At 39.6% G+C, this 12,736-nt stretch overlaps 1 protein-coding gene across 2 annotated transcripts in view; it reads left to right on the forward strand.

Moving 5' to 3' along the window:
* The window catches only part of RCAN3 (RCAN family member 3), a 28,523-nt gene extending 22,568 nt beyond the window's left edge, over window positions 1-5,955 (forward strand). The window contains exons 3-5 of one of the 2 annotated variants that reach the window (XM_060089157.1): window positions 1,175-1,348; window positions 2,453-2,624; window positions 3,626-5,954. In XM_060089157.1, coding sequence (XP_059945140.1) covers window positions 1,175-1,348; window positions 2,453-2,624; window positions 3,626-3,810 — 531 coding nt within the window. In that variant the 3' untranslated portion in view covers window positions 3,811-5,954. Of the gene's footprint in view, window positions 1-1,174; window positions 1,349-2,452; window positions 2,625-3,625 lie in introns of both variants that reach the window. The other variant, XM_060089158.1, reaches the window with a different exon arrangement.
* Window positions 5,956-12,736: the final 6,781 nt, after the last annotated feature.

The raw sequence follows: 12,736 nt of genomic DNA on the forward strand, positions 1-12,736 counted from the left end.
CAGAAGGATTTCTCAAGACACAACACAAAAGGAAAAAGTGGATACATTTAGTAAAGTTCAAATTTTAATATTTATGGTACCTATAATTGACAAAGAATTAGTATGTCTATAGAACTCCCATGACTCAATAAAAAAAGACAACCCAATAGAAAAATGGACAAAAGATGTGAACAGATACATCACATTAAGAGGAGCCCCAAATGGCCAATAAACATGAAAAGAGGTTCAACCTCTTTATTATTCAGAGAAATGTGAATTATAACCAAAATTAGAGCCCATTTCATATTCCCTACTTCACATTGGTAAAAATTTAAAGGTCTTTATCAAATGTTGGCATAGATATGATGCAACCAGAACACACATTCACTCTTAGAGAGTAAACTGATATAAGCTCTTTGGAAAACTATTTGGCAACATCTACTAAAGTTAAAGATGTGCCAGTGCTAAGGCCCAGGGATTGCACTTCAGAGAAACTCATGCATATGGTACCAAGAATGTTCATAGCAGCACTGTAGTAGCAAAAACTGGAGGCAGTTCAGATTCCAGCAGCACTAGAGGAGTTGTGGTATGGCTCTACGATGGAATACTATACAATCATGAAAAGGATGGCTCACAGTTACACGCAGCAACAAGGAAGAATCTTAGGAACAAAAAGCAAGTTACCGAGGAATATGTGCAAAATGATTCAATATTTAGGGATCCATATAAATGATGTAAAACTATAAAGAAAAACAAGGGAAAGATAAGCACAAAATTCCAGAAAATGGTTACTTTGAAGCTGGAAAGGAATAGGATGGGGGTAGAAACTCTGGCACACTGTGGACTTCAAAATGATAGTAATGTTTTTGTTCTATAATTGGGAATGTTTTTTATGATTTTTATACCTTATGTTTATTTTATAATACTTTACATATGATTTTATAATATGAATCTACACTATATTTAATAAGGTTATTTTTAGAATAAGTGCAAACTGCAGAATTCAGCATATGACTAACAGGATACCTGTTCTTATATACCTACAAGAAAAAAATGCTTTTTGGGGGAAAAAGGCAAATTATAATGAGTTCTATCCCATTAATTATGTTTAATGACTTAAATTTCCTCTTGGTAAAGGTTTTTCATTTCTCCCCCCGCCCCCATTCTCTCTGCCTGGCTGCCCCTCAATTTGTAGGAGAGATTTGAAGCGCTTTTCACCATCTATGATGACCAAGTTACGTTTCAGCTGTTTAAAAGCTTTAGAAGAGTCCGAATAAACTTCAGCAAACCTGAAGCAGCAGCACGGGCTCGAATAGAACTCCACGAGACAGACTTCAATGGGAAGAAGCTGAAGCTGTATTTCGCACAGGTACTTCATGGTGCAGAGGGCAGTGTTCTCTAAACTTGTTTTCCTCCATCCAGAAATACTGTCAGTTCTCCATTTTCTCTATTATTATGCCAGAGGTCTTTGATATGAACAATCCCCAAGGAGAAAAATATTTTTTCCTTTATTTTACAGATATATACATTTATTTGTTAAGCATATTTGCCGTCCTAACTTTGTTTTGCTTAAACATGAAAAGAGTTTCAACCTCTTTTTTTTTTAATTCAGTTTAAGGAATTCATTTTTCTGGCAGCTCTTCTCAACTGAGGTTGAGAAGGTTAAGCCCTAACACCTTAAAGTCAGTGAATTAACTTTTCTCCTGTGCATCTAGAATGGCACTCGTGCTAGGACATCCTTGGAAGAAGTGAGAAAGTAGTCTCTGGAATCATTTCCGTGTGCTGTGATTCATATGAGGCACCCCTTTGAAAATGGCTCCCAGCCCAAGGGGTGAGCAGGGAGGAGGCACGGCACATACAGAAAGACTGTTTTAGACTTTGGAATTGAAAAGGATCCTGTGGGTTGCCAAGAATTGGCTATGCTTATTATTCTAATCCTACATTGATAGGACTCTGAGAAGCCAATTTCTTCTCGGAAGAATTAGTGAAATAAAGGCATTAGATGATGTGTTAAGGGCACTGTTTTATTTTCAACACAGAATTTTTTCCCTTGGTCTTAGCTTTCAAAAAAAAAAAAATTAAGGGGTTTGTCATCTCATACTCCAAATGAAACCCGTGTTTGGACTTTCCTTGGTGGAATTGATGGAGATGGTATAACCTAATCTCTTCTAAAACTGGGATTCAGTGCTTAGTACCATTCATTGTTCATTCATCTCTTCACCAATTTATTTTTCTATTCAGCTAATATTTATTGAGCACATAATGCTCTGTGCTGTGCACTGGGTATTCAGTAGTGAACCAGACAGGCACAGACCCTGACCCAGCCACTGGGAGATGTACTGGTAAAGAGAAATTTTTAAGTTTTAAATATTTTCTCCCAAGAGATGTTCTCCCAAGAGATGTTACAGTTAATGTAAAGATGAAAGTGAAAAAAAATAGTCCAGTCAAATTTTGAACATCTCCCTCCCTGCAGGTACAGATGTCCAGCGAAACACAGGACAAATCGTATTTGCTGCCCCCCCAGCCGGTCAAACAGTTCCTCATCTCCCCTCCTGCGTCACCTCCAGTGGGGTGGAAGCAGGGGGAAGATGCGATGCCTGTTATAAATTATGATTTACTCTGTGCTGTTTCCAAATTGGGACCAGGTAACAAACTTCTGTCTCTCCTGTTTTTTTCCCAAGAAACTTTTGTATTAAAGGCTGTATTCAGCAATTTGTGTTCTAGCCAATGAGTAACAGCATGATCAGCATGGAGGATAAAGTCACACAGACCTGGGTTCAAATTCTAGCATTTGCTAACTTTGCGATCTTGAGCAAGTTACTTAGCTTCAATTTTCTGAGCCTCTGTTTTTTCATCTAAAATCTGAAATAGGGATCATAATAGCTACCTTCCAACGTGGTTATAAGGATTACATGATATATATGTAATAATTAATCTAACTGCGGTTTTTACCGCTATAAATTCTAGTATATAACAGGTCGTTACTGAATATTAGTGGCCATCAAAATAGCAGACAGACATCACATTGACTAGTGTATCAGGGACCTGTTGGTGATACCATATCATCCCTTCCAGATTCTTCTCCTGTATTTATTTTTCATTTCTTCTTTTCCTTCTCTTTTATTTCTCTCTCTCTCTCATCCCTTATAAACAATATAAGAAATCGGTGCCATTGTTGTTCATACAAGTTGTCCACCTAAAATAATGTTATGTCTTTTATAGGGGATACAAAAGGCATCTTGAGGGGACGTGGCTAGTTGTTGTTTTGAGACATCAGAGCTGTATCTTGGATCTCTGAGGTCCTATAATAATGAGATTGCCGATGCTGCCCGGAACCTTACAGGTGTCTACCAAGGAAAAACCAGAAACTGTTGTGAAATTAAGCAGATGTACTTGTGTTATTCATAGAACAGTAATTAGCACTTACATTTTAACCCCCAAGACCTCAGTACTTCGTACTAGCTAATGTCTTAAAATGCCAAAACTTTTTAAGAACCTTAAAGCCTCAATTCTCTAATGCCAAGACAAGATGAAGTTCTCTGAAATAGGATTTAAAGATTGAAAAACCAATAATGAGCAATGAAAATATGAGTAGAGCAAGAAGTTTCAAGGGACAGAACCCTTCCTTTGCTGTTTACCTCCACAGGAGAGAAATACGAACTTCACGCGGGAACCGAGTCGACCCCGAGCGTGGTGGTTCATGTCTGTGAAAGTGAAACTGAAGAGGAAGAGGAAACAAAAAATCCCAAACAGAAAATCACCCAGACAAGGCGCCCTGAACCTCTGACTGCAGCGCTGAGCAAGCCCCGGGCCTTCGACTGCACACTGTGAGGCTTTGGTTGTGGGGCGAGGCTGCTGCCACCTGGGCTGGGGTGGTGGGGACATGCCTGCCCGTGACCGCTGCTCAGCTGAGGCGAGGACAGGAGGGAACAGAGCGCCTGCCTTGGGGACAGGCGAGTACTTGGGAGTACAGAGTAGCAGCCGGGTTTACCTGTTCAAAACTTTAACTGTTGCTCTGAGCAGCACGTTAAATTAAAGGATTAGCCCCCAACATGTGGCAACTCTTGACCATTTTTAACAATAGCAAATTAGGAGAATGGCTCCCTCCAGCAACGTTGATTTCCCTGCTTCCGTATAGCATGGGGTACCGCAAAATGAAAACTCTAGTCACTGAGTGCAGTACCATTTTTAAGAACTTAAAAATAGTCTTTCAATTTTAATAATGTAGTGCGGGTTTTTTTTGTAATGGTCTGTTGGCTTCCAACTAACCTATTGGTCAAAGGTTAATTGCTCTTCAATATACATGGAACTTTTTGCACAGAAAGAAACCTGACATAGAGAATAATTCGTAGAAAATCATTTTTCTCAAGTGTTTTTTCCTTAACTTTGGGGAAGAAATGCCCAATTCCCTTTGACTGTCAGAATCAAGGGACCCAAATCTATGTGCACATTGTTCTCATCCCGAGAGTGACGCACAGACCCCAGTTCCTGATGTGCCATCCCTCCTGGACACAGAGCTGTTGCTTTGGAAGGCAGGACATATCCCTTGTGAGCTTGATGACCGTGACCTCAGGCGGCCACTGCACTCTACCATTTGTGACCACGTCCTGGCCCGTAGCTCGGACTGTCTTCAACCACCAGTTGAGTTTTTCTTATGCATATTTGTGTGTCATCATTCATAGGCTTTGAATTAGAAAAGGTCATGATAAGATTTTCCATTTTTAAATTGTCCATTTAAACATTTTTCAGTTTGATTTGAAAGAAAAGTCACACACATTCTTTTTCTGTGAATTAGGGAAAGATGGGGCAAACGGAGATCATTTTGTTAATTGGACTTTCTTTTGGGTGAAATTTTTTTACCCTGGCTTCCAGTTGGCATTTTCCCCTAAAACAGAAGTGTTCCCTACTTGTGTTTCAGAGTGTATCGTTGAACCTGCTAAGGTAGAAGCAGACATCTTCTTAACTCTTTGTGGTCTATTTGGACTTTGAGGTCCCTTTTGTAGAGAAGCATCAAAACTAAGAATGCTTTGCTTCAGGTCAAGTGGCTCTGCTGATTCTCTGCTCACTCCGAGGTTTTCTTTGTATGGCAAGTGACTGGGGTTCCCTGGTGTGTCTGTGCAGGGATGTGTGAGTTTGGACTAATAAACCAATATGGCTGCCACTACAAAGAAAGAAAAATGCAGAAATTCAGACTGTGCTGTCTATACATTTTTGGTAATGTGTTTCTGTGGTCTAGATGTTCTTATTACGGTAGAATTTATTTCTAAGGACATAAACTTTATTGCAAAAAAAAAAAGTTTTCTATATTTTCCTTGCCCTCAAATACTCTGAGATGATCAACTCTTCTATTTGTATATATCCACCACTGGTAAGCCTCAATGTAAATTCAGTTGAAACTTGTGATTCTGTAAGTAGTTTATTAAACTCGTTATTTGGCAGTTTAACTGGCAGACACTTAATAAATTTACTTTGCAGTTCTAAATTCAGCATTTTGTCACTTTTTAATCTTATCTGGGTGTACTAACTTATCATTGCAGGACGGACCCTAAGTCAGGAAATGTATGTATTTTCAACATTTGGGAATTTAATTTATTTATTTATTTTTGCGGTACGTGGGCCTCTCACTGTTGTGGCCTCTTCCGTTGTGGAGCACAGGCTCCAGACGCGCAGGCTCACTGGCCATGGCTCACGGGCCCAGCCGCTCCACGACATGTGGGATCCTCCCGGACCGGGACACGAACCCGCGTCCCCTGCATCGGCAGGCAGACTCTCAACCACTGCGCCACCAGGGAAGCCCCATTTGGGAATTTTTGAATTTCCTTTTAGATAATTATTTGCTATAATTTTCTAAGTGGTCAAAAGTCATGATGTTTTATAATCTGGCTTGGCTTTCATGCTCTACCTTCCAATTAAAGAATATTCTATCCCTAACTTAAAGCTGTCTTTTAAAGCCAGACAATGCAAATTACCTGAATATTTCTTTTTCTCTTTTCTTTCTTTTTTTCCAGTGTTGAATAAATTGAAGAAAAACTTAAACCAAAATTAAATATATATTAAGTAATATATATTTTTATTTAAAATATAATTATTTAATATATATTAAACTTTTCTGAATGGAAAACATTAATATTTTCGTTCTTTCTAGTATGATATTTTCCACAAGATGAACTCTAAAAGAAAAACTACTATATGCCCATTAACTTTTTTTTTTTTTTTTTTTAATTTTTGGCCATGCCCCACGTCTTATGGGGCCTTGACCAGGGATGGAACCCGAGCCCTCAGCAGTGAAAGCACCAAGTCCTAACCACTGGATCGCCAGGGAATTCCCTCCCATTGACTTTTAAATATTGTGAAATCAACCAGGATCTCCCCAGGTATTATGAGCTCTTTTTTTGGCTATTTTGTATCCAGTTCATGTATCCATCTTGTGAGAGATAAGTCTCATGCATCTTTTTTTTTTAAGTACCTTCTAATAAGTTTATCTACTTCTTCTTCTTTGAAATTGAGCCATTGCTTAGATTTAACTGATAATATGGTAGCTATGTTTTCTTTAGAAATGATAACCTCTTCTTGGGAATCAATTTATTTAGACAGTTATGAGGAAAGAAGATGATGTTTTCTGTTAGGAAAAAACATTTGCGAAGGATAAGAAAATTGTACGACAATAAAAATAGTTGACAGAACCTGTAATGCATGGGCTATTATGGTCTAGGTTCTTTCAATTTACCAACCGGATGAAACCGGAAGTTAATCTGTTTAAAAGTGTACCCCCGTGAACATCTACTAGTTTAAGGTGCTAAGAAGCAGAAATGGTAAGAACAGTTAGTTCCCTTGCTTTGGAGAGCTGAAAACCAGGTGAAAGCAAACTAGTCTTTTCACATTCTCCTTCACCAAAATATTATACACTAAAACCTATCAGTAATTAAGAGCCAAATAAAAGCTCCTGGGAACTTCTAAGTTCAACATAAAGGGTTTTTTTTTAAATTGAAGTTTAGTTGATTTGCAATGTTTTGTTAATTTCTGCCATACAGCAAAGTGATTCAGTTATACATATATATACATATTCTTTTTTATATTCTTTTCCGTTATGGTTTATCACAGGATATTGAATATAGTTCCCTGTGCTGTGCAGTAGGACCCTGTTGTTTATAACATAGAAGTTTAGATAAACATTGTGGTTTATGGGATGTTCAAATCAAAGAGATGCCAGGAGATAGAGCCAGGTTAGCACTTTCATTCTAGAATACAGTTGTTTTTGTTTCCCACTCACAATAGTTCTGTCTTTTAAAAATGTTGTGATATAGGGAATTCCCTGGTGGTCCAGTGGTTAGGACTCTGTGCTTCCACTGCAGGGGGCCTGGGTTCAATCCCTGGTCAGGGAACTAAGATCCCACATGCCGCGCAGCAGAGCAAAAAAAAAAAAAGTTGTGATACAAAGTGAAAAGATTTGATTTCTCAGAATCTCAATGACAGAGCTGAAGATGACTTTGGAAATCATAATGTACTCTTCGTGTTACTCAGATTAGAAAACAGGAGCTGTGACTTGCTGTGAAGCCCACAGAAGGCAGCCCTGGTTATAGAATTGGCAGTCCCAACTTCCAGGCTAGGGCCTTCTCTAGTTTTTCTCACCTTAGCCTCTTAAAGACACTCAGAGGCAGTGAATCCCAGTCATAAGAAAAGAAACAAACAAACAAAAGGGAAAAATTCCTTTTCCCCTGATGGGATACAATGAATAAGAAAAATCTTATCTGATGAAGCCAGTGACTTAGTAATTTTAATGAATGAATTCAATGTTCCATGTTTTGTGTCTTTGTTGCCATTGTACCATTGGATTTGGAATCTACTTAAAGAATGTCTTGGTAGCAAGGAATTATGTTGACATTTTATCAATACGTGGGCTTTCCTAGGTTTCATAGTAATGAGATTAAAATATAAATAGGCATACTTGAGATGTGACTCTCATGAAGCATCATGAGATCTAATATGATTTGAAAAGAGCTTGCAGTGGAATGGCACTCTCACTCAGTGCTTGGAAGATGGGAGTTCTGTTAAAGATTGAAGGCTGACCTGTGCTTCAGGTTTCTATATAGACTCTTACAGACCATGGCTTCATTTGTAAAAGGGAAAATCTCACACCTAATTAAGCATTGGAAAATGTAAAAATTCTTTGGTTCATCAGGCTCACTGTCTGCTGGATCTCTGTCTTTTCTCCAGAGTTGTGTACTTCATACCCGTCCTACAGGTGAGCTTGGTCAGTCTTTCTCTTCTTGGCACACTTGCATTTATATCTTCCTGTAGGAAGGGAAATAAATTACTGACAATAAGTGTGACAATATAAAGAAACTAAAGACTTGGAGAAGTAGTTGCCTCCTAGCTGAGGAGGTAAGTCCATGTTGTAGAACCTCACCTTTTAAAAGGTTAAATAAATTTAAAGAGTAAGATTTGTGAACCTGGTCCAACAATTTGATAAACACATGTTTTTTAAACTTCCTTTGAAGTGGGGTCACCCAGAACATCTTCATTGGAATGCAGTTTTTTTAAATTGCTTGGTACAGATGAACCAGTTTGCAGGGCGGAAAGAGAGACCCAGATGTAGAGAACAAAGGTATGGACACCAAGGGGGGAAAGTGGGGGCGGGGATGAATTGGGAGTTTGGGATTGACATGTATACACTGATGTGTATAAAATGGATAACTAATAAGAATCTGCTGTATAAAAAATAAAATTCAAAAAAATCATGAATTGGGGGAAATTGTAAAAATTTGTAGAGTGTTATTATTATTACCAAATATACAAGCAACAAAGCCACTGAAATTTGCAACTACTCCTATGTTCACTGACCAAAAAAATTATAAAAATGGTCAAGTTCAAAGTAGAAGTTTCCAGCTAGGGTTAAGAACTAACCTTGGACTGAGTCAAAGTGTCTCTGTCCATTTAAACAAAAGTTTAAAGGCCTTTTACTAAATCAACCACGTGGTCCATCTTGTAAACCTGCATTTCCTTTTGAAACAAAACCACGTTCTGCAGGCGCTTGGAACTCCAGCGTAGCTTTAACTGAATGTCCATTCTTGCCATAAGGGAAGATTTATATCTATGCAGCTAATATGTGTTTTTCTGTATTGTTTTCTGCGTAGTCCCCAGTCTTCCTAACTCATATTGGGGACTGAGGAGAGATGGAGGCGGCTAATCCTGTTATTGTGCCATACTCTTCCCACTGCTTTCTCAGCCCAAGTCGGGGCGCCCGTGATTTCATTCGTGCTGTATTGTGCATAGCCTCCAAGTTTAAGAAACATTTCTCCCCATTTCACTTTTCTGTTAACTGAACCCAGGAGTTGAATTTGTTATTTTATCTGAACACATGTGTGATCTTGTGTTACATTTTGGGGCACGTTACCTTTCTGGTACTATCGACTATAGTGAATATAATTGTACTTCAAAAAGCTGGTCAGTAATTCACATGTGTGTATTCCACATTTTAGCGTGTTTGAAGTGGCAATTCGTAGTTTGTAGTGCTTTGTTTTTTGTCAACCTTGGCTCTTCTGTATTTTGAGGACATTTAAACATTCCTCGTCCTATCAAGGTGATAAAAGCAGAATGTAATTTGGAGGGGAGTCTTTGTGATTAATTGTAACAGTTTTGTTTTTAAAGCTAATAAAGTTAGTTTCTTTTTTAAACCTTTGAACTGAGTTTTCTTAGTATTTTCAATAAGTATCACATTTAGGTGATAACACAAAAGGCAGAAAAGTGAAATATTATGTTTGATTCTTTAACTAGATCCCAGCTGGACATTAATGCTGGGTTTGTGCCCAAGTTAAAGCTGGTGACTCACCGCTGACTCTGGTTTGCATTCGTCAGCAAGAAAAGCTTTTACCCTGGTTTGTTCCTCAGTTAAAAATGATTTACTCTGGGAATTCCCTGGCAGTCCATTGGTTGGACTCTGCACTCTCGCTGCCGAGGGCCTGGGTTCAATCCCTGGTCCACAAGCCATGGGGTGTGGCCCCCCCAAAAAATTGATTTACTCTTGTTAAAGACTTATTTTCTGTCTTGGTTAAAAAAAAAAAAAATCTCCAAATCAAAATGTTGAAGCTAAAAATGACTGTAGAGGTCATCTAGTACAGTGATTTATGCTGTTGAACTCTGCTTTTTGTTCAGAAAAAGTCTTATGTAAATCCCAGTGTAAAAGTGATTACCAAAAACAAAGGTAAACAGAGCTGCTCCTTTTGAAGGGAGGCAGGGGGTGGGGAGAATGGGGACCCACAGTCCCCTCCAGCCCCTGTGAGAGCTCATGGAACAGTTCAGAGCACTCCACAGGGATCTGTTTCAGTAGCCTCCACACCCCCGCCCCCATGCTCCCCACTCACACCTTTACAAGCAAACGGCCCAAGAGGCATTGCCAGGTTCACACATCTGGATGGTAGGCCACCTGGGACTAAAATCTCAGTTTCTTGCCCCTGTCCCAGGTTCTTTCTACCACACTCTCCTACTCTGTTAAACAGAAATCCTTAATTTTTCGGGACAAGACATATCACGATTCAGAGGTTCTTAAAATTATTAGTGTTTTTCTTTGTTTCTTTTTTTTGTTTTGTTTATACATTTATTTATTTATTTATGGCTGCGTTGGGTCTTCGTTGCTGCACGCAGGCTTTCTCTGGTTGCGGCGAGCGGGGGCTACTATTCCTTGTAATTTTTCGGGACAAGACATATCACGATTCAGAGGTTCTTAAAATTATTAGTGTTTTTCTTTGTTTCTTTTTTTTGTTTTGTTTATACATTTATTTATTTATTTTTGGCTGCGTTGGGTCTTCGTTGCTGCACGCAGGCTTTCTCTAGTTGCGGCGAGCGGGGGCTACTATTCCTTGTGGTGCGCAGGCTTCTCATTGCTGTGGCTTCTCTTGTTGTGGAGCAGGGCTCTAGACGCGTAGACTTCAGTAGTTGTGGCACACAGGCTCAGTAGTTGTGGCACATGGGCTCAGTAGTTGTGGCTCGCGGGCTCCAGAGCACAGGCTCAGTAGTTGTGGCTCATGGGCTTAGTTGCTCCGCGGCATGTGGGATCTTCCCAGACCAGGGCTCGAACCCGTGTCTCCTGCATTGGCAGGCGGATTCCCAACCACTATGCCACCAAGGAAGTCCCTCTTTGTTTGTTTTAAAAGAACTAAGCCAGAGTTGTTGGGGACATTGCCATTGTCACACACGCTTTTCAAGCTGTGTTCTGGGGAGCGGCCTCCAGGTGGCGCTGAGCCTCCAGGTGACCGGGGCCTGGCACTCTTCACCCTAATCTGTTGCACATAATGGCCTTAAAATAAGATCTCACTGGAGCTAAGGATTCCTTGGCTGAAACAGCAAGTTGGAAAACCACTGCAAATAACCTAAAGGTAAAACACTCTTTTAATGCTGGATAGAAAATACAAGAATAAAGGTTTAAGTAATTTACCTCATAAAATTAGACTGAGATAAAAGATTTTTAAAAAGAGAAAAAATAGACAGACTTAAAAGTTAGATTCAACAATGTGTGTATCGGAGTCCTATTATCACCAAGAAACATGTTGGAACAGATATGGGGAGTGAGCAGTAACCCACTATGCTTTCATTGAATGCATCAAAATATGGTTCCAATCTAGAAGGAAAAAAAGATTTAAATTCTTAAGCTCATAGGAAGGATCTCAAATCTTGCCAAACTTCCCCTGGTCTTCTGAGACATAGAAGGTATAAATATAACTAATTCCTGGATTAGGTATTTAAATAGGGTGTATCAAAATTTGTTATATATTTGGGAAACGTTTGTGGTCTGAAATATTTGGAAAAGTTAAACAACTATATTGCAGTGCTTCTAGGAACTTCTTTTTTTCATCGAGCATGTTATTTATTTAAATATTTATTTATTTTTGGCTGTGTTGGGTCTTCTTTGCTGCACATGGCCTTTCTCTAGTTGCAGCGAGGAGGGGCTGCTCTTCATTGCAGAGCACGGGCTTTATGTGCAGGGGCTTAGTAGTTGTGCCGCGTGGGCTCAGTAGTTGTGGCTCGTGAGCTCTAGAGCACAGGCTCAGTAGTTGTAGCGCACAGGCTTAGTTGCTCTGCAGCATGCAGGATCTTCCCGGACCAGGGCTCGAACCTGTGTCCCTTCATTGTCAGGTGGATTCTTAACCACTGCGCCACCAGGGAAGTCCCACTTCTAGGAACTTTTAAATTTGCACATTCTGAGTCTCCAAGAGGATAATACTGTACTTATCAAGTCTAATAAACTATGGAGCCATTTTGCCCAGAAGTGCTTCATTGCACTGGTGCACAAACAACATTTAAAGAAACTTGCTACTGAAATCCTGACTTTAACTTATCAGTTAAAGGAGAGGTTTGCAAATTAAAATTTCTTTATTAATTTCTCTAAACAAGAGTATTATTAGATTGGGGCATCAGAAGGAGCCTTCCTGGTTTAATGAATGGAAAAACCAATGTGATTATTAGACTCTCTAAGGAGGTACAGCAAAGTTGCCAAATATAAGAATTACTTAGAAAAATTGGTAGCATTTCCTTCCACTATCAATAGCCAAACCGTAAGCAATAAGATACCATTCGGGCCAATGCAGGGGACACGGGTTCAAACCCTGGTCCAGGAAGGTCCCACATGCCGCGGAGCAACTAAGCCCGTGCGCCACATATACTGAGCCTGAGCTCTAGAGCCCGTGAGCCACAACTGTACTGAGCCCACATGCCACAACTACTAAAGCCCGTGCGCCTAGAGCCCGTGCTCCACAACAAAGAG

This window comes from Mesoplodon densirostris, chromosome 2 (assembly GCF_025265405.1).
Source record: "Mesoplodon densirostris isolate mMesDen1 chromosome 2, mMesDen1 primary haplotype, whole genome shotgun sequence".
Classification (NCBI taxonomy): Eukaryota; Metazoa; Chordata; class Mammalia; order Artiodactyla; family Ziphiidae; genus Mesoplodon; species Mesoplodon densirostris.